General features: G+C 39.4%; 2 protein-coding genes across 2 annotated transcripts in view; one reads left to right on the top strand and one right to left on the bottom strand.

The window, feature by feature from the left end:
- LOC137624743 (uncharacterized) overlaps positions 1-23,018 on the bottom strand; it is a 412,156-nt gene that overhangs the window by 27,687 nt on the left and 361,451 nt on the right. The gene's annotated exons all lie outside the window — the stretch shown is intronic.
- LOC137624733 (frizzled-9-like) overlaps positions 1-23,018 on the top strand; it is a 32,413-nt gene that overhangs the window by 1,036 nt on the left and 8,359 nt on the right. The window contains exons 2-8 of the mRNA XM_068355687.1: positions 1,939-2,154; positions 3,559-3,675; positions 12,946-13,100; positions 15,509-15,620; positions 16,672-16,845; positions 18,857-19,049; positions 22,556-22,819. Of these exons, the coding sequence (XP_068211788.1) occupies positions 1,939-2,154; positions 3,559-3,675; positions 12,946-13,100; positions 15,509-15,620; positions 16,672-16,845; positions 18,857-19,049; positions 22,556-22,819 (1,231 nt within the window). The remainder of the gene's footprint in view (positions 1-1,938; positions 2,155-3,558; positions 3,676-12,945; positions 13,101-15,508; positions 15,621-16,671; positions 16,846-18,856; positions 19,050-22,555; positions 22,820-23,018) is intronic.

Raw genomic sequence — 23,018 nt, forward strand, 5'->3', positions numbered from 1 at the left:
ATGTTACAAACATTCCTGTTGAATGAAATTTCTTAAAGATTGTAAAGAAACAGGATAAGTGCCATAGTTGGGGTGGGTCTGGTTATATCTTGTTTCTAGATTAAATATCTCCCAGTCCAGGCTAATAATGAAATATGATAACTGACAGTGTTGATAGAGTTTAAAGTAGGATGACTTTGCCAAATTTTTCAACCGTGTTGGAGGGGATGTATAACACATTTCTTGATTGAAATTTGAAAAAAGAAAGGTAGAAATATATATATAAAAAAAAACTTGAACGGCAGGAGTGATTCTTAGCATGTTTATCGTTTGTCAAACTCGTACATCCCTTTAGGTTCAATGGATCATTGGTGGGATAGAACATATGACATCCCAGGGTGGAATTTAGATTTAGAGATCAGAAACAACATTATTGGATGGGGAAAGTGCATGAGTGCTAAGATAGAGTAGTGTACTCAATATAGTGATTGATATCCGAGTTTTATAGTGACTTTTATAGGATAGCACAAAATTATCATAATCTTAATCCAGAAGTTAAATCCATAAACCGTAATACAAACCACTAAGTTAAAAACGTAGGTGTCATCATCTCTTAACTTAGCATTGTTTACTCATAATCTAATGTTGTTCGCAGGTCTTCTGGGAAAATTTAAAAATTAAATATGAACACCAAGCACACCCTATAGGTAATGTTGACTATAGATTTCTAGTACAATCACCCTAGTGCTCTAAAAGACCCAGGATTGGCAAGATGTCATACCACATGATTATGAAAAAGGGCAAATTACATGACCTTTCATTTAAAGGTTTAAAGGTCTCTCATGAATGGTAGAGGCAAGGGACAGTGACATTGCCTTAGCAAGTAGAACAATGCCCTAGCAATAGGACAATGCCCTAGAGACTGACCAATATATACATATGATCAGCGCCCAAGCCCCCTCTCCACCCAAGCTAGGATCAGGGAGGGTCAGGCAAAGGGTGCTGATGACTCAGCAGGTAGATCTATAGGTTCCCCCAAACCCCCCATCCTTAGCCCACAAGGATGGGGAGATTGCAGTGACCAAAGGTTCTGACGAGGTTTAAACGGGACTCTGACCCCAGTGTGGTGATTACCAGTTAGGGACATTACCACATAACAGATTGAAGTAATGAACCTTTGCACATACTCAAGACTGAGGAAGAATTAGAATTGAAGGTTGGGACCCCCAATTCTAAATTGTTTTTCTTGTATTTTGGGAAATTATTTAGTTAAGCCCAGTCATAAACTCTCAATAATGTGGAGTGACCCACAACATTTTCCTTGCCTCTATTATAGATGCACGTTTCAAGAATTAATTTCTGGGTGCTTAGAAGAATTAGCTTTAGTTCTGCGATTGAAAAAATCCTTGTGAAAGTCAAATAGATCATACGGGTTTTTATGTATTGTTAAGATGTATATTGTGTCTTCAAATTTAGATATAGTATAATTTAAGAGGGAATCAGTTTTTACAGACATAAATGGTAGATAGAAGTTGAAACCTAATAGATAGTGGTTGATAGAATATTGGCTCTTCGGAAGAAAAAAAAGTGACTTCTATTTTTATTAACTTTTGGCTCCAGAATGTTTAGCTAACATTTGTGACATTAGCTACAATAGTCAAGACTTATGACTTATGTAGCAATTTACAGTAATTTTAATTGAATTATGACACCAGAATTTATAGGTAACATTATTGACGATAGCTAGAATACTCAAGACTTGTGAAGACGTTATTAACTTTTGGCTCCAGAATGTTTAGCTAACATTTGTGACATTAGCTTGAATACTCAAGACTTATGTAACAATTTACAGTAATTTTAATTAAATTCTGGCACCAGAATTTATAGGTAACATTATTGACGTTAGCTAGAATACTCGAGACTAATGTAGCAGTGTAACATATCTTCTTATATTTTCAGGTAAAATCTAAGTGCCTACCAGTCTTAAGGTCTTTCAACTTCTCGTGGCCAGCAGCTCTGGAATGTTCCCGTTTGCCAACACGTAGGAGTGCAGATGGGTTATGTATGGAGTATCCCAACATCACGTCCCCAGAACCGTTGCCTCCGCCTGTGAGAGAGAGGCCTTACTCTGGAAACTCGGTCCTCATAACCCCAGCTCCTCCGCGGGTGAAACAGGTATATGATGTGAAGGTTTCCCGTGCATTATTATTATTATTATTATTAAAAACATATTTCAATTGGCACTAGAAGTTAGAAGACCTAGGCGTACATGTCTAAGGGCTATGAAGCATGAAGTGGGAGATGATTAATGGAGAAGCATTGATTTAAAAGCTCAAAATAAAGACTGGCGAAATCTAACGGAGGCCCTTTGCATTAATAGGCGTAGGATGAGATGATGATGATGATTTGTACAACACTAAAAAATATTGGTAAAATTCTAAAACAACAATAAGCTAATATAAGTTAAAATTAAAACTCCTTTCTTCAGAAAGCTGAATTATCTAAGTTGAAACTAGGTTTAAGTTTTTCTATGTAAAAAGTTTCGAGTAATCTTAGCTTGATCTCAAAACAAGCTTTACACAAGATACTAAAATCCTGATTAGAATTAGTCTTAAAAACCCCATGACAATTATTATATTTAATAGGTGTGTATTTATTTATTTGTTTGTTTGTTTGTGATTTGCGTAACTCAATATTTGACCGAATTTCTTGAAATTTGGTGGGATGATGGCCATGATCCAAGGACAATTTGATTAGATTTAGGGAGTAAGATTTAGTGAAAGGTTAAGATCACAAAAAGGTAAAAAACTTCTTTTTGCTATAGCGCGCTCATTTATTGTCCAATTTGTACAAAATAATTGCCAAGATGTATATAATTCAATTACTTACCTTGTGATGATATAGGCATAGATATGTGCTCTACTGAGTGCCATTCTAGTTATATGTTGAAGATTAAATATACCAAGATGATGATGGTGAATCTGTACTGTTGAAATTTGGTTGGATGATTGGCCATGATCCAGGGACAATTTGATTAGATTTTGGGAGTGACAGGGTCAAAGGTCACGGACCAAAATGTCTTTTTGTTATATTGCGGCCAATTATTACGCGTTTTGCCCGAAGCAAGTGCCAAGATGTGCATAATTCAATGGCTTATCTTGTGATGTAACATGATATAGGCATAAATATGTGCTCTATTGAGTGCCCATTCTAGTTATTTATATGTTGAAGATTAAATGTACCGAGATGATAATGGTGAATCTGTAATCTACTGTATATACTGTACAGAAGAATCTCAAATTACAAACATTCAGATAAAAGCACAAATCCAACTGAAATATATTTCAGCTATTGTATCAGAAGTTTGTATGCTGTAGTAAGATAAAGAAATACAGCAATAAAACTATATCATCATTAAATACAGTAAGCATAATAACATGTACATTAACTAGATATGTATTTCATATGAAATTTGCAAATAGTTTCTTGGAACCTATCAAGCAAGTCGAGGATCATCTGTATATAGTATTACAGTTTTAATGAATTCCTTGTAACTATTTTTACATGTATTATTTACAGGAATCCAACTGCCCTCATCGACAAACTTGGGTTGCCACCAAAGAAGGTGGCGGTGTGTGCGCTCCTAAATGCAAACAAGATGTCTTCTTCAGAGATGCAGACAAACAGTTTGCTGAGGTAACAAAAGTTTTTGATTCTTGCCAATTTAAGTTATGGCAATTCTTTAGAAGTAGTAATTACTGGTTTTGACGAAACATTTTGGACATAGAATAAACTTTTAAGCCTTTATGTCTAGGAAATCTCTGATATTCATTAACATTGACAAGAAATTGTAGCTCTCTTTATTATCATATGAACTTCTTTTCTGATGTAGGTTTCCATCTGTACCCCTTTTTCATGATTTTGTAGGTTTTTCTTATTAGTTTTTCTCTAAGTAGTTCCATTATTATTCATTATTATTATTACTGTTACTGTACTACTTGTTAATCTATAACAAAAGCAGGATGCTGGAAGCCGTAGGATTCCCACGTAAAAATATACTCCAGAGAGGAAAGGAAGTAAGGACATAAGTAAACTACATATATTGGAGGCAATGAATAATAAACTATAAGATAACTTAAGATATGTAACTAGGTAAAACAGATCTTCCATACATAAACCATGAAGAGAGACTCATGTCAATCTTTTTAACAAAACTATTTGTTTTTCTAATATTTTTCTTGATAATGGTCTGTTTTCTAAGATGCTGAATAATTTTGTCTGCCTTAGTGCTTTTTTTACAGCCTGAAAACCATAGTAAATTCAGTCATCTTCAGAAGTTCAAACTTGCAACAAATGTTTTTAGGTTTAATGAGCTAACTTACGTCTACCTTCGTAGTTTATATATGACAGATCTGTTTCAACGTTGTTACTGATCTTAAGATATTTTAAATTCATTATTCGTTGCTTCTCATAGTTTGTTTATTTCCTTATTACCTTTCCGCAATGGGATATTGATCCCTGTTGGAGTCATTTGGCTTATAGCGTCCTGTTTTTCAATATTAATCTTACCCGATGATCATGTAGCTGTCAACTCCGTTGCCCGACAGAAATCTACGGTCGGGATACGCCAGCGATCGCTATCCAGGTGGGGGTGTACACAACAGCGCCATCTGTGGTCAGGTACTCAAGTACTTCTTGTCAACAAGACCCCAATTTTTCCTCTGTCGTGCCGCCGGCAAGACCTACATGGATACGCTGTTGATTTTGGAGTCTTTTGTTCACGTTTTGGTGATGTATTTGCTCTGAAATTTAGCCTTCGCTGTTCAGGAAGCTTTATCCTTAGCTTAGCAAGCTTTTGGAATTAATTTGATTCATTGGTTAACGATCTTTGCTTTAATTTGGAATTCCCCCTTGACTACCTCTAAAATTCAAGATGTCTGACCATTCCCAAGTTCCTAAATACAGGCAGTGTAGTGTTAGGACTTGTAATAGGCGTCTTCCGAAGGCCTCTATAGATCCTCACACCGTATGTTCCAATTGTAGGGGAAAATCCTGTCAATTGGAAGATCGATGTGGGGAATGTGCTGGGCTTTCGGAATTCGATTTTAATGAATTCCTCAGATATACACGTAGGTTAGAGAAGGAGAGAGATAGGAGGAGTTCTTCTCGCTCTGTGGATTTTTCCTCTCCCCATGCCCCTCAACCTTTTCCTTCCCCTGTGGTGGTGACTCCCGAACCTGCTACGAGTGCTCAGCCTGCAATGGCTGATATGTTGCGTGCCATTCAGGCTCTCGGTGATAAGGTGGAGTCGTTGGTTAGTGACCGCAATCAGCTCTTGGCAGATGTCAGAGAGCTGAAAGCGAAGAGTGCAGTGGGAAGTGTTAGTGCTAGTGCTGTGCATAGTGTCAGTGTCAGTGTTGCGCATGAGGGTACATCTGTGCGTGCCAGTCGTCCTCCCAGTCCGGGACCTCTTGCAAGCTCCCAAGCCCAGGGGAGAAGCAATGTCGAAGGACCAAAGGGTTCGGCAGGCCTTGATCGGCGCACGGATGTATCCTCAGTGGTTGCGGACGCATCTGCTAAGGATCGTCCCTTCCACTCCCAGACGAATGAGCCCTTACATTCCTCGTCTGTGGAAGAGGTTTCCAGGAGGAAACGGTGGACCAAGGTCTCACGACCGCTCAAACGTAAGGTCCCTTCCGAGCTAGTCCAACGGCCCAGGTGTAGCCACTGGGTCAGTTCGGACTCGCCGCAGTCATCTGATGACTGCACACCTCCCAAGAGAGGTAGAGTGGTCCCTCAACAGGCCTCTGCTCCGTCTGTTGTTGCTCCAACCACAGTAGACCCTAAGTGGTCCATGCTGCAGACTATGCAGTCTCAGCTTGCGGCTTTTATGCAGGAGTATCATGCCGAGAAGGTTAACACCTCTCCTGTTAACCTACAACCCGCAGAGGTTGTGCGCTCAGCAGATACTGCGGCTGCCCGCTCCCACACCCCACCTGTGAGAGCTCCTCCACCGATGCGCAGTCCTCACTGCCAGACGCATGTTCTTGCTGCACCATCTGCTAACATGCGTGAGCTGCCGCATCAGGAGTTGCCGGGTTCCAGCTCTATGCGGCATTCTCCTCAGCCCATGCAGCATGCTCTGCAGACCTTACAGCATGCTCCGCATACCATGCAGCATGAGCCGCATACCATGCAGCATGAGCCGCATTCCATGCAGCATGAGCCGCATGCCTTACCTCATGCTCTGCATACCATACCGCATGCTCCTCAGCCCACCGTAGACCCTCCCACACACCGGCCCTCTGCTTTTGTTGTTGCCAGCTCACAGTCTGTCCAGCAGAGGCATGATGATGGATCCGCAGGTACGCATGCACCCGTTCTGCAGGATTCAGCCGCTCAGCTTGCTGCTCTGCCTTTGCCACTCACAACTCAACTTTCGGATGAGGATGTATCGGAGGATGAAGCTGCTCATCTGGATGATCCTCACTCTGATGTTGAAGGACCCAAGTCTTCGCCACCCTCCTTAGACTTTCGCAAAGTCCTTGCTTTGTTCAGAGAATTGTATCCTGAACACTTTGTGTCTGCAACCCCTCGTTCTCCTCCCTCCGAGTTTGCTCTGGGCATGCAGTCTGCTGCGCCTGCCTTCACCAAGCTTGTTCTCGCCAGATCATCAAGGAGAGCTTTGAGGGTTATGGGGGACTGGTTGCATTCCAAGAAGCAACTGGGAAGGACCTCTTTTGTGTTTCCTCCTCCCAAGCTGGCTTCTAAGTCGAGCGTCTGGTATGCCACGGGAGAGGAACCTGGCTTGGGGGTTCCTGCCTCTGCCCAGGCCGACTTCTCAAGTCTGGTTGACTCTCCCCGCAGGTTGGCTATGAGACGTTCGAAGATCTGCTGGTCCTTTTCCGATCTTGATCATATGTTGAAGGGAGTCTTTCGTGCCTTCGAGATATTCAACTTCCTCGATTGGTGTTTGGGAGCCTTAAGCAGGAAGACTTCCCCTTCTGACAAGGACTCGGCCATGCTGATCATGTCCAGCATGGACAAGGCAATACGGGATGGGTCTGGTGAACTTGCGGCTTTATATGTATCAGGGGTCCTCAAGAAGAGAGAACATCTGTGCTCCTTCTTATCTGCTGGTATCACTCCTTGCCAGAAGTCAGAGTTGCTGTTTGCTCCTCTCTCCAAGTGTCTGTTTCCGGAGGAGTTGATTAAGGGAATGGCTGCCTCTCTTATCCAGAAGGATACGCATGACCTCATGGCTTCTTCTGCACGTAAGGCTAAAACCTTACCTTCCGTGCCTAGACCCTTCCGCCCTTTAGCAGCTGATACACCTGCTTCTAGGTTCATCCCGCCCTTTCGTGGCAGAACCTCCAGCAGAGGAGGTACCCGTGCAGACAGTCACCGTGGCAAGTCCAAGAAGGGTTCCAAGTCCGCAAAAGGCAAGTTTTGACTGCCTTCCTCTCCAGACAGCAGTAGGAGCCAGACTCAAGACCTTCTGGCAAGCTTGGGAGAGCAGAGGTGCAGACGCTCAGTCTGTGAAGTGGCTAAGGGAGGGATACAGAATTCCGTTCTGCCTCAATCCCCCTCTAACTACATCTCCCATCAACCTCTCTCCCAACTACAAGGAGAAGGACAAGAGGCTAGCGTTGCAACAAGAGGTGTCGCTCTTGCTACAAAAGGAAGCAGTGGTCATAGTCCGGGATCATCAATCCCCGGGCTTTTACAACCGTCTCTTCCTTGTAGCCAAGAAGACAGGAGGTTGGAGACCGGTGCTGGACGTCAGTGCTCTCAATGCTTATGTCACCAAGCAGACGTTCACGATGGAGACGACGAAGTCGGTCCTAGCAGCGGTCAGGCAGGAGGACTGGATGGTCTCGTTAGACCTGAAAGACGCATACTTTCACGTCCCCATCCATCCAGACTCCCAACCTTTCCTAAGATTCGTCTTTGGAAAGGTTGTGTACCAGTTCCAAGCCCTGTGCTTTGGCCTAAGCACGGCACCTCTTGTGTTTACCAGACTGATGAGGAATATTGCGAAATTCCTTCACTTGGCAGACATCAGAGCCTCCCTCTATTTAGACGACTGGCTTTTAAGAGCTCCCACAAGTCGTCGCTGTCTGGAGAATCTCAGATGGACTATGGATCTGACCAAGGAACTGGGCCTCCTGGTCAATTTAGAGAAGTCCCAGCTCGTCCCATCCCAGACCATTGTTTACCTGGGTATGGAGATTCAGAGTCGAGCTTTTCGGGCTTTTCCGTCGGCCCCAAGGATCAACCAAGCCCTAGAGTGCATCCTGAGCATGCTGAGAAGGAACCGATGCTCAGTCAGGCAGTGGATGAGTCTAACAGGGACACTTTCATCGCTGGCCATGTTCATCGAGTTAGGGAGACTCCACCTCCGCCCCCTTCAGTATCATCTAGCTGCTCACTGGATAAAGGACATGACGCTAGAGACGGTCTCAGTTCCTGTTTCCGAAGAGATGAGGTCTACTCTAACGTGGTGGAAGAACAGCATTCTTCTCAAGGAAGGTCTTTCGTTAGCTGTTCAGACCCCCGACCACCGTCTCTTCTCGGACGCATCAGACTCGGGCTGGGGTGCGACATTGGACGGACAGGAATGCTCGGGAACATGGAATCAGGAGCAAAGGACACTTCACATCAATTGCAAGGAGTTGTTGGCGGTTCATCTGGCCTTAATAAACTTCAAGTCCCTCCAGCTAAACAAGGTGGTGGAGGTGAACTCCGACAACACCACAGCCTTGGCTTACATCTCCAAGCAGGGGGGGACTCATTCGAGGAAGTTGTTCGAGATCGCAAGGGACCTCCTCATTTGGTCAAAAGATCGAAGGCTCACGCTGGTAACGAGGTTCATTCAGGGCGATATGAATGTCATGGCAGATCGCCTCAGCCGGAAGGGTCAGGTCATCCCCACAGAGTGGACCCTTCACAAGAATGTTTGCAGCAGACTTTGGACCCTGTGGGGTCAGCCAACCATAGATCTGTTCGCTACCTCGATGACCAAGAGGCTCCCATTGTATTGTTCTCTGATTCCAGACCCAGCAGCAGTTCACGTGGATGCCTTTCTGCTGGATTGGTCCCATCTCGACCTGTATGCATTCCCGCCGTTCAAGATTGTCAACAGGGTACTTCAGAAGTTCGCCTCTCACAAAGGGACACGGCTGACGTTGGTTGCTCCCCTCTGGCCCGCGAGAGAATGGTTCACAGAGGTACTGCAATGGCTGGTCGACGTTCCCAGGACTCTCCCTCTAAGAGTGGACCTTCTGCGTCAACCTCACGTAAAGAAGGTACACCCAAACCTCCACGCTCTTCGTCTGACTGCCTTCAGACTATCGAAAGACTCTCAAGAGCTAGAGGCTTTTCGAAGGAGGCAGCCAGAGCGATTGCCAGAGCAAGGAGGACATCCACTCTCAGAGTCTATCAATCTAAATGGGAAGTCTTCCGAAGCTGGTGCAAGGCCAATGCAGTTTCCTCAACCAGTACCACTGTAACCCAGATTGCTGACTTCCTGTTACATCTAAGGAACGTTAGATCCCTATCAGCTCCTACGATCAAGGGTTACAGAAGTATGTTGGCAGCGGTTTTCCGCCACAGAGGCTTGGATCTTTCCACCAACAAAGATCTACAGGACCTCCTTAGGTCTTTTGAGACCTCAAAGGAACGTCGGTTGTCCACTCCAGGCTGGAATCTAGACGTAGTCCTAAGGTTCCTTATGTCATCTAGATTTGAACCGCTCCAATCAGCCTCTTTTAAGGACCTCACATTAAAAACTCTTTTCCTCGTATGCCTAGCAACAGCTAAAAGAGTAAGTGAGATCCACGCCTTCAGCAGGAACATAGGTTTCACATCGGAAACGGCTACATGTTCCTTGCAGCTCGGTTTTTTGGCTTAAAACGAGCTTCCTTCACGTCCTTGGCCTAAATCGTTCGAGATCCCTAGCCTGTCCAACTTGGTGGGTAACGAACTGGAGAGAGTACTTTGCCCAGTCAGAGCTCTTAGGTACTATCTAAAAAGGTCTAAACCCTTACGAGGACAATCAGAAGCCTTATGGTGTGCTGTTAAGAAGCCTTCGCTACCAATGTCTAAGAACGCAGTTTCTTACTACATCAGGCTTCTGATTAGAGAAGCTCATTCTCATATGAAGGAAGAAGACCTTGCTTTGCTGAAGGTAAGGACACATGAAGTGAGAGCTGTGGCTACTTCAGTGGCCTTCAAACAGAACCGTTCTCTGCAGAGTGTTATGGATGCAACCTATTGGAGAAGCAAGTCAGTGTTCGCATCATTCTATCTCAAAGATGTCCAGTCTCTTTACGAGAACTGCTACACCCTGGGACCATTCGTAGCAGCGAGTGCAGTAGTAGGTGAGGGCTCAGCCACTACATTCCCATAATCCCATAACCTTTTTAACCTTTCTCTTGAATACTTTTTATTGTTGTTTTTGGGTTGTACGGTCGGCTAAGAAGCCTTCCGCATCCTGGTTGATTTGGCGGGTGGTCAATTCTTTCTTGAGAAGCGCCTAGGTTAGAGGTTGTGATGAGGTCCTTTAGTATGGGTTGCAGCCCTTTATACTTCAGCACCTAAGAGTCGTTCAGCATCCTAAGAGGACCGCTACGCTCAGTAAGGAAGACGTACTTAATAAAGGCAGAGTAATGGTTCAAGTCGACTTCCTTACCAGGTACTTATTTATTTTATATTGTTATTTTGAATAACTAATAAAATAAAATACGGGATACTTAGCTTCTTTGTTAACATGTATGCTGGTCTCCACCCACCACCCTGGGTGTGAATCAGCTACATGATCATCGGGTAAGATTAATATTGAAAAATGTTATTTTCATTAGTAAAATAAATTTTTGAATATACTTACCCGATGATCATGATTTAAAGGACCCGCCCTTCCTCCCCATAGAGAACCAGTGGACCGAGGAGAAAATTGAGGTCTTGTTGACAAGAAGTACTTGAGTACCTGACCACAGATGGCGCTGTTGTGTACACCCCCACCTGGATAGCGATCGCTGGCGTATCCCGACTGTAGATTTCTGTCGGGCAACGGAGTTGACAGCTACATGATCATCGGGTAAGTATATTCAAAAATTTATTTTACTAATGAAAATAACATTTTTCCTACCAGAGTTGTAGCTTAGCTTGTAATATTGATAATAATAATAGTAATAATAACAATGAAACTTGCAAGCATTTGTTTTTGTAGAAACATAACATGAATTATTATTAGCTTTTAGCATCTTCTCTTTGAAATAAGTTTAAAAAGATATGAAATTTAAACTTCAGTTCACCCTGAGAGAAGTTCTAACCAAGTGATCAGGTGAAGTATGGTACAGTACGTTCTAATAGCAACTTGAAGACAGTATCTGACCTTGTCAATGTTATATTGTTACTGTACATCCTCAGACATATGGTGTGTTATAGATTTCACATACAGATTTTAAGCAAAAATTATTTGCTTGTGATTTGATTGGTTTGGCGAGTCCATTTATTGCATCTTGTAAATTTATTTTTATTATTATTATTATTATTACTAGCCAAGCTACAACCCTAGTTGGAAAAGCAAGATGCTATAAGCCCAAGGGCTCCAACAGGTAAGAATAGCCCAGTGAGGAAAGGAAATAAGGAAATAAACAAATGATGAGAATAAATTAACAATATATCATTCTAAAAACAGTAACAGCGTCAAAACAGATATGTCCTATATAAACTATTACAACGTCAAAAACAGATATGTCGTATATAAACAATAAAAAGACTCATGTCAGCCTGGTCAACATAAAAACATTTGCTCCAACTTTGAACTTTTTTATTCTAACGACATCGAAGTGGAAGATCAGGAATTGTTTTAGAAGGAATTCATTATCATTAATACTCTACAATTTTATTTCTAATAATCCAACCAAATTTTTTCAAGTTTTGCTTGTGTTGTCCATTTAGAATATACAGTAAAGTACACCCATTTACTCTTTATAGTAAGGGGAAATATTCACAGAAAATCTATTCCGGAGGAATGTAATCTCTAGAATCTAGAGATTACATTCTTGCTGAATAGATTATCTGTGAATATATCCCTTTATTATCAATAGTAAATGGGTGTACTGTATATTCTAAATGGACAAAGAGTCTAGATGATTTAGAAAATTTGAAAAATGTGAGTGTTAACTTTTCGCAGTTTACAACTCATTTTCCAATTTAAAGGCAAGCTTATAAAACTTGGCCAAATTGATTGGCTCTCCTAGTCAGCTACTAAATCTTCCAATTGCACTGTTTTAGGCTGTGAGAGTTAATTTTAAAATGTTAAAGGAAACCAATGGAAGAATTGTGTCATTGAATTCCTCCTGACACATTGCTGTATGTTTCATGTCCCACTGGAAGCTTTGGAAGTTACAGATTATATGCTATGAATTTTATAAAACTCTTCTGAGCCCATTATAAATGTAAAGTATTTAAAAAGCTTTCTCGGTAGACTAGTAATAAAAGGAAACTGCATTTCCAAAAATTCAGATAGCATTTTTATTGTTCTCTAGTCTTGAGTAGTGCCATAACCTCTGTACCATGGTCTTCCACTGCCTTGGGCTAGAGTTCTCTTGCTTGAGGTTACACTCGAGCACACACTTCTGTCTTATTTCTTTTTCTATTGTTATGTTAAAGTTTTTATAGTTTATATAGGAGATATTTATTTTAATGTTGTTACTCTTCCTGTAATATTTTATTTTCCTTTTTTCCTTTCCTCACTGAGCTATTTTCCCTGTTGGAGCCCCTGGTCTTATAGCATCCTGCTTTTCCAACTAGGGTTGTAGCTTAGCAAGTAATAATAATAATAATAATAATATTACTCTAGTGAATAACAATGAACTTTGATTTGTTTGTTTACAAATTGGTTACATGTATGAATAATTTTCCAATGAATGACAATAAACTTTGTTGTTTTATTCACAGGTATGGTTATTGGTATGGGCTGGACTTTGCTTTATGTCGACACTTTTCACCGTATTGACCTTCTGGCTTGAACCTGCCCGATTCAGATATCCAGAGCGAACAATAATTTGTCTCTCGCTCTGCTACTTGCTTTATTGCCTTGCATACCTTGCCAGGTACAGTATGTGTTTGTTGTTAATCTTTTATTCTACATATATCAATGTTATGAAAATTTATTGTTTGTTCCTTTAAGTATATAAAACTTTCGTCCTTTGAATTAGGATATATTTTAGCGGTGCGTAAACAGTGATTGATTTGTCAGCACGATACTGACACGAGAGAAGCCTTACCCACTGAATATCTACTTAAGTCTTTGGCCCTAATGGGCACAGACATACCGTCGCTCTCCTCTCTGGTGTTGAATCTTTTCTTACATTCATTCACAATAAGGTGTTAGTATTCTATTTTTGCGAGTACAGTACTTTTAAGGAAGGGCAAAAGCATATGGCAAAGTGAATTTTGTTCTTATCAGAATACAAAGTTTCAAAAACCCCCATCTGTTCTGTACCTTTGTAAAGGGGTGATTGTAAGTAGCCTCCCCCCATTGGAGTGTTGTTTTTACTCTTCTGATCAGGCAGAAGATATACTTGGAGTGAGATTCATTTTGCTTTGCGGTAGTTTCTCTTCCTTATGGAAGGAGTTACCTGATATTGACTGAGAGGCGCTCATACTTGTGTACCTGATAGTGAAAATTATTCATCTGTCGAGCTCACCTAGTCTCGACAGTGTTCCCTTGATGGTGATCCCTTTGTTGCAGTGTTAGCGAGTGTTTCTAGTGCTCACCTTGTAATGCCACACAACCCTTTGTGTAGTGGTTTTGGCTGCGGAGGAGTAATCAAGAGTAGCTTCCTTCTTGGAAGCGCAGTCATTATCAGTTGTCGAGACCATAACTTCTCTGTGACAGCAAGGAAGAATGTTTGGCAACGGAAAGGAGAGTTTGCCATTTCTCTTCCACCTCTACTAATCTTTTCTCCCGTATCGATTATGTTTATTGGACATTTCGTCCTAGACAAGAAGATACAGTAGTTGTATGGGAAGGCCTTTCGCTAAAAGTTCTGTGGGACTTATATTGATCACTCTCCTTTGAGAGGAAGTGAGGTTCCTCACCCACTAACAGACACCTTGCAATAGTCAAGAAAGCATTATTTGGTGTTAGTTACCTCTGTGGCACCAGGAGCATGTGGTTGGTCCTGCTTGGATTGATTATAAGCACTGTAGACCAGGGAAGGATGGTAGCATATGTGGCCACCTTTCCCATTCCCATCTTGAAGTGAAGGATTGTACCTTACCCTGTACCAAATGGAACTCGCTCGCTGACCGGTACTTTCGAAGTCAGTTCGTGATTGTGACCCTGGTGTTACAGCCAATGTTGTTTCATCAATTGCATGTGAATGGTTTTGGACCGATCTCCAGCTTTGTTCAGTAGGCCAATACGGGTATTGTTCATTCTATCCCCTCATACTGATACATGACTCGAGCATCGACCAGTACCTTCAAGTCCTGAGGTGGCTGCTAAGTCGTTGTGTAGCACTCCCAACTATCTCACTGGACTTGGTATGTATCTTGTCAAAGGAAATGCATTTTGCTAAATTCTCAAGATGTAGAATGAGTGGCTCTTCTACCTCACTCCTGTTCCTCTTTCGAGGGATTATAGCATCTGCAATCATTACACACTTGACAGATGTCTGATGCTGGTGAGTAGCTTGATATAGCACCTTTCTTGCAGACTACATCTGCTAAGAAGCAATTCCTCAATCCTCCTGGCAATGGGGAAGATGGGTCTGTGTCCAAAAAAACTTTTCTCTTGATGTACCTAGTTTGTCAAGCATATACAGTATGTTTTCCATGTGTTGACCATATTTTTTTTCATTAAAATAGCATGAAATAAAATACCCTTGACATTCCAACTGTTAGACTTCAGATACTATACTGTTCATTGATCATGTAGTGACTGTCAATTTTTCACATTTTGATTCTTACAGTATTTATCTTAAATGAATTTTCATTTTGATATCAAGTGTAATAGCTTGTAAAAATGTTGAGTAAATGTAAGATAGTAATGTAAGTGAGAGGAAGCAAGTGGAAAATTTGTTAAAAAAGTAATCTTGTGGATATTTTGGCGAGGATGAAAAATTACAAAGCTCAATTCATTGTACATATGGAATATCACAGATGGCAAAATAGTGTTGTAAGAGATACTCAGAATTCCAAAATGTAAATGAAGAGGTTTATGATGCCTCAAATGTATAAAAGCGATTGAGGGAGAGAGAGAGAGAGAGAGAGAGAGAGAGAGTAGAGAGTACTTCCTCTTGTTGAGGTGGAGGGGAGGCCTTAAACAATCTCGAGGCCTATTCCAGCTTCTCATTGCTAACACCAAACATCATTTCTATCTTTAGAATCAATGTAACGTAAAAATGGCAACACTTGACAGTCTTCTAAACATTAGAAATTAGTATGAAAGTCTTACTCTTTGTGAATTAAACATTGTTGTTAGTTTTATCATTTTTTTTTCTTTTATTTACAGGCTTGTTGTACCCTCAGAAGTCTTGTCTTGTGAAACATCACCAAATGGAATGCTGCATCTTGCTGTGGAAGGTTTACATTCTTCAGGGTGTATTATTACATTTATTTTACAGGTACTGTATCAATACATTTATTTTACAAGTATTGTGTCAATACATTTATTTTACAGGTACTATATCATTACACCCTTTCTGAGTGGGGACACCTTAAGTGATGAAAGGGTTTGTGTATTGCCATGATCAGTAAATCTATACTAGTCAGGGCCACCCAAACTGGGTTGGTTTGCTGTGAGTGATCACACAAAAGTCTCCCACCATCATCAATCCGCACTGGCCAGCATGGTGATGAAAACTGGCCAAACCCCAGATGTGTTTAAAGATGAGGTCTTTGTCCTGACTAGAAACTTCTGCTTTATTGTCGTTTTTGTTATATGTTACATAATGTGTAGTATGTCTGTTTTCATTAAGGTATTTTGATTCAATTTTGTAGATATTTAGATAACGAACATATATATATTGGTTATGTTCTTTAGTAGGAATTAGGATTTCGTGTTTCTAACCCAAAATAGGAAAAAATGAGTCGCTTGCAGTTGTTTACACTTACTCTTCATGTTTATGAAAGTGATATATTTGTTCAGAATTCATGGAAGTCTTCTGAATTTCACAAATTTCGTTTCAAACAGGCCCAGTGTAGCATGAGGAAAGTCAAAATGAGAAAGTTTGAGGGAACCCTTTTTTCATCGTAGAGTAAATAGTACAACCAATGAAAAGTGTAATAAAAATATTTTTTTGCATTAGTAACTTGAAAATAATCATCTTCAATTTAGTACTATAAGCAAGCAGTAAAATACTCCATTTTTAGATTAGTTAATAAGTATTGAAAGATATCTGAATAAGCAAGTACTGTATTTAGCAGGTATGGGAAACCCGCTGCCTTTGGCGTGTTGTTGTGCAGCACCTGACGAAATATCCAGGGTTAAATTTTATCAAAGTATTATAATTGTGCCTCAATTTAGTTAAAGAAACTTCTGGAATTTGCCCAAGAGTTCAAATGCTCAAAAACAAATGATATGGAATAGGAGTTTCGAATAATTATAAAGGTAAATTGCCAGCTTCTTAATGAATATTTCATGCTACCAATATTGACGAGGCTTTTTCTTTCCAGTATTACTTTGGCATGGCATCGGGCATTTGGTGGGTGGTCCTAACTTTCACGTGGTTCCTCTCTGCGGGCAAGAAATGGTCTTCAGAAGCTCTACAAGCTTATGCTTCATACTTCCACGCAATAGCCTGGGGTTTCCCTACTATATCCACCATACTTATCTTGACATTAAAGCAGGTGAGAATCTCATAAGTCTTGTGAATCATCAGAACAGTTTTGTAATAAGAAAAGATAGTACAGTGGTGATATGTTTACCTAGCATTTCGCATGGCGGCAGATCGATCATGAGTTTAAGTTGTTCACTGGGGAGGCCACTGCAGTGCTTGGGCACCACATTTGGGTGTTGGGCTTGCCCAGCTGATGTTCTGGTGAGCATCTATTCTCATGATACTGGAACTGAAACCAGACACTTTACCTTTTTATATGAATTAGTTTTGGTGCAATTAGAATTTTTCTCCTGGAAGCTTATCATTGAAATGCTTGAATAGAAGAAATACAAACATTTTTATTATTATGAAGTGGTTTAAAAAATAACTCTGTATCTAGACTAATTGTTCACACTTAAAGAATTTGTTATTATGAAGTGGTTTAAAAGACAACTCTGTATCTAGAGTTTTTTTTACACTCAAAGGCTTTGTTCTTATTATTATGAAGTGGTTTAAAAGACAACTCTGTATCTAGACTCATTGTTCGTACTCAAAGAATTTGTTCTTATTATTATGAAGTGGTTTAATAGACAACACAGTATCTAGAATAATTGTTCACACACCAAGGATATGTTCTCAAATAAAATGAAAGTTGGATCAAGGTTACGTTAAAGCAGTATAATGCGAAGAGATTAGGCAATGCATAAACAGTAAAATGCTAAAAGTAATGAAGCCAAGACCAAAGTAACACAGCTTAAAACTCATTGCAGAATCTACAGTGTGCCACAAAGGTTGTTTTGAGTGATATTACATGACAGGTTAGCTTTGACACTATTATTATTATTATTATTATTATTATTATTATTACTAGCTAAGCTACAACTCTAGGTGGGAAAACAGAATGCTACAAGCCTAATGGATCCAACAGGAAAAAAATAGCCCAATAAAAAAAGGAAATGAATAAACTATGTGTGAAGTAATGAATAATTAATATGAAATATTTAAAGAACAGTAAGAGCGTTAAAATAGATCTTTTATATATAAACTATGAAGAGAGGCTTATGTCAGCCTGTTCAACATAACATTCGCTGCAAGTTCAAACTTCTGAAATTCCAACAATTCAATTGCTTGATTAGGAAGATCATTCCACAATCTGATCATAGCTGGAATAAAACTTCTAGAATACTGTTTAGTATGGAGCCTTATGATGGAGAAGGCATGACTGTTAGAATTTTATTTCTTTACATGGATCATTTTACTTAGTAACGGTAAACTTCCATGATCTTACTGTATTCTTCAAAGATCAAATTTAAATATTTTGTTATTGTATCTGAAGAACATCAACAAATGTTTAGCTACTTTTCATACAAATATTACTTTTTTTTTAGGGTCATAAAAACAAATTCATGTAACTATGAACAAAACTCTTTTAAGTTTAGACAATGGATGGAGAAACTTGAACATGTAAGCTTCTGAAAATATAAATTCTTAAAAAAACGCTGTAGAATAAAAAGTACAATACAGATTAAAACTCGGTTATTAAAATTCGCTAAAATAGGGTCATGAAATTTACGTATGAAATTAAATCTATATAGTATTTATATGGTTGTAGTGGCCGATGTGGTAACGCCTCATACCGGTGAACACCAGACTGGCGTTTGAGTCCCGCTCAAACTCGTTAGTTTCTTTGGTCGCTGCATCCTCACCATCCTTGAGCTAAGGATGGGGGTATTGGGCGAGCCTATAGATCTATCTGCTGATTATCAGCAGCCATTGCCTGTTCCTCTTTGGTCATAGCTTGGGTGGAGAGGGAGCTTGGGCGCTGACCATACGTATATACTGTAAATATATATGGTCAGTGTGTCACTGTCCCTTGCCTCTGCCATTCATGAGCGCCCTTTAAACCTTTAAATAGTATATTGTAACTTTGTCACTGTCCTTGCCACTGCCATTCATGAGCGGCCTTTAAACCTTTAAATAGTATATTGTAACTGAAAGCATGATTTTTATTTATCCATTAAACTTATTATAAACTTTTCCAGGTTGATGGCGACGAACTCATCGGTCTGTGTTACGTAGGAAACGTGAATAACTGGGCTCACATGGGATTCGTCATTGCACCTCTTACGTCCCTGTTAGTCTTGGGTACTTTCTTCATTGTTCTGGGCTTCATAGCATTGTTCAGAATTCGAAGAGAAATTAAAAATGAAGCAGATGTAACTCAGAGCAACTCAGGTGAGTTTTTCTTTGTTACTTTAACTTTTTCTTTCTTTTTATAACAGAAATTAAAGTAGTTCTTGGAGATTCTAAGTTTGATAACTTTCCAGAACTAAAATTGAAATTATTGAATTTCTTCGATATCTCTTAGGAAAGGGAGGAACAAGGATGAAAAATTCCCTCTTATTTTCCTTTTTGTATATAGACTACCTACCAGAATTGGTAGAGGTGCCATGGTATATTGTCTTATTCGATCTTAAAACCAAGTGTAAATAAAAAGACACACATTATTTAGCATAAATTGTATGGTGGCAACACTCGTCTTGAAAAAATTGTTTGGCATTGCATTTATTTCTTGATATTTTTCCAAATCTCCGTCAAGTTGTGGAGTTTTCTATTAGGTGTCCAAGAACTATTACAGTTATTTTATGTGGCAGGTGATTGCTCAAATCTTAAATGCCTGTATGTGTCGAATTGTATTTTCCAAATTCAATATAGTACTCTAGTTAGTAAGTTTCCTGCTAGTGAGAGCCAGTGATCGAGAGAGAGAGAGATGCTGAAAATATAAGAGCTTATTTTTTTTATAGAAGTAAAAAAAATTCTAGCATCTTACATAGTATTGATCAGTCAAGTGTAGTCTATGAGCAATGGTTTTTTTGTAATGTTAGTCTACAGAACAGCAAGCATTCTCCAAGAAAACCAGTCCTTATATTACTTCAGCTACTGTATTAAAAACTACATTATAATTATCAGTAACTATTATTAAAGTTTAACTATGGATATTAGTCATTTATTCTCATTGCGTCAAGTGAAAAAAGACTTGTAATAAATCTACTGTATTCCATTCTCATATGCAACCAAAGATTTCTGCACCCAAGTGGTTATTTTATACATTAAATTAGACTACCAGTATGTATAATAGTCATGCAACAAAATATCCATAACTTTATAACTAAAATTAAATTGGAATGTCCTTCTTGCAAATGATTCATGCTACTTCCTTAGTGCATTTTACTATAATTTCCTACAGGATCTGTCATCTGTATTGAAGTCTCTGCCACTGTACTGTATATTTCACATTGTTTTAACAATATAAAGCATGGGTAGAATGGCAGTACATTATTAGTGAAGAAATTTATTCTATTGAATGTTTCATTGTGCTAATTTCATAAGCTACCCAACCCCTCTGCATTGTTGTTCTATCAGTGACCGACACAAAATCTTTAGCAACGTTTGTATTTTGCATTTAAGAATACAGACTACTGTTTATTTTGTTAATTAGTAAAGACCCTGTAAAATATTAGTAAGAGGGAGAAGTACTAATCAGTCAGACAGACGTTCATACTATTGCAAAAAGTTGAAGTTCCCAAATTTTAATACGTTAAGTTTCATATACAGTACCATACAGTTCATCGTGTTTAGAATACAATAGACTGGTTTGGTAAAGGGTATCCATTTAAGCAGATTATCCAATACAATTAATGATAGGAGGTGGGCTAGGTTTATATTGGAAGTACAGTAAACTATTTTAATGAAACTGAAATGCATGTTCTATTCGTATTTGTTTTGTTTATTTTAAGACAAATGCTTGGTATATTGAGGATATGATGTCTTAGGATGCATTGCTTTAAATCTTTAGGTGTGAATCATAAGGGCATTATCATCAGCATATTAAGAGTCTATTAGTTTGTGTAAGAGGTCTAATTGGTGAGGGATCTATGGTCGTGGTTCAATCACGCCCCAGTTTTCTATACAGACACTCAATGAGTGAGCGAGCTAGGTTTATTCCTGGCATTCCATGCATCTCTTTTTTTTCTCTGGTATATCCAGCAATAACTATGCCTTAGAAATGGTGCTAGATGAGCATTTCACTGGGCGACACAGGTTCCTCGCCCAGAAATAGATTTTTCCTTCGTCAAAATCCCTTTTTAGTATGAGCATGTAACAGGCTGATTTGGAACATGGAAATGGTTCATTTAGTCTTCTATCTGGGCCTCATTAGAGTCATGGAGATGAAGAGGTAAAATAGACCAGGGGCTGAAACATAACTATTCTTTACTCTCATTCCCACTTTACGTGATATTATATGCACAGTGCACTATTACTTTGGCTTGAAGTCATTATGTAAAATACAAGGTTGAAAGATAAATATACTCTAGCCACTGAAATTAGTAATAGGAGGAACAGCATTACATTACTGCTCTCAGAGGGTGTCAAACTTGAATACAGGCCATCTGGCAAACCATTATAATGAACCATCTTGCTGGTAGTCCTAAGAGCACTGACTTGCATAGTCCCAGAATCATTTACCTGAATATTGTTTCTCGTGATAAAGATTTTGTTCATTTAAACTGTTATCCATTTTAACTAGAGGCTCTGTGCTATCACATATAAATTACAGTATTACTTTAATGTACAGTAATAGTGTTAAAATCTCAGAAAAGTAATAATTTTGGATAAGTAGGACTCCTAACATGCAAAAATATGGTAACTTTACAGTCTTCTCTTGTACTTTAGTGCTCTATTTCGATGTAGGTAAGGGAGATGCCTCAAAGTAACCTGCAGTAGGGAGAGTTGTTTAGATTGGGGAAGAAGAGGAATATTTAAATGTTTTCAGGGATGCAAGCCTTAAGCTGGGATGCATTTGACATACTGCTACACATGATTTACATAAAGGTACAGTATAGTAGTCTGATAAACACTCAAAAGGGTGGGAGTCCAAGAGATAGTATCAACAAACAAAAGTAATTACTCTCTTCCCATTGAATGTGTTTCCATGAAAAAGGTATAAAATAAAAGATTGAGAAATATAGATTGGTAATAAATGCAAGGATAATGATTTCCTGCAAACATCTGGGGAACAGTAAACAGCAATTAATGGGATTTTAATTTCGAGTAGAAATAGGAAAGAGATTGAGAGATACCTGGTCACATTTAGTAATATATTGAGACTACCATCTTATTATTATTATTATTATTACTTGCTAAGCTACAACCCTAGTTGGAAAAGCAGGATGCTATAAGCCCGAGGGCCCCACCAGGGAAAGTAGCCCAGTGAGGAAAAGAAGTAAGGAAAAACAAAATAATTTAAGAACAGTAACAACATTAGAATAAATATTTCTTATATAAACTATGAAAACTTTAAAAAACAAGAGGAAGAGAAATTAGGTAGAATAGTGTGCCAGAGTGTACACTCGAGCAACAATGAAAGACTGGTGAATCTGCGGAAATTAAGAACTCTGGTATGCTCATATGATGAAAGGGTTTTAATGAAACTAGTTGCTTTTAAGGTACATTCCATTGATTAATCTTGGTCAGTAGAAATATTTAGTGTATAAACCTATTTCTTACTTCTAACTAGCACACAAATATTTACCCTGTAATCTAGGTACTGTATATGTTAATGACCTTTTTATTAAAACTATTTTAGACAAAATATATAAAGGAGAATGGAACTGTTGACTTTTACTATTAGAGACTTAAGTGTTTTATAACTACATTTGGAAAATATTTCTCGCCCCTAGGTTCGTCACCACCCCTAAGTGCCACATCGTACCAAATGGCGACGAATGTCAACAAGCTCGAAAAGCTGATGGTACGCATCGGAGTATTTTCCGTGCTGTACACAGTCCCTGCAGTGTGCGTCATTGCATGTAATGTTTACGAATATATGAACCGCCAGCATTGGCATATGCTGGCCTCTTATGCAGCCGTAGAATGCAGTTCCAGGTCACACCACTCGGGGATTAATCGGCAAAAGTATCCGACCAGTCTACGAAACAGTGCAAGTAAGTAGAGTCTTATAGTTTTGGACTGCCTTGATAGTAAGATTTCAATTAAAAAGGTTAATTAACTCCTCTTCTCCACTTTTATCCCTACATTGAAGGGTCGGTTGCCTGATTCACACTCTTCAATGTCATCTCTCAAAGGCCTCCTCCTCCACCAAACCTCTTCTCTCTATATTATCCTTCACTTTATCTCACCATC

Source organism: Palaemon carinicauda, chromosome 2 (assembly GCF_036898095.1).
Source record: "Palaemon carinicauda isolate YSFRI2023 chromosome 2, ASM3689809v2, whole genome shotgun sequence".
Lineage (NCBI taxonomy): Eukaryota > Metazoa > Arthropoda > Malacostraca > Decapoda > Palaemonidae > Palaemon > Palaemon carinicauda.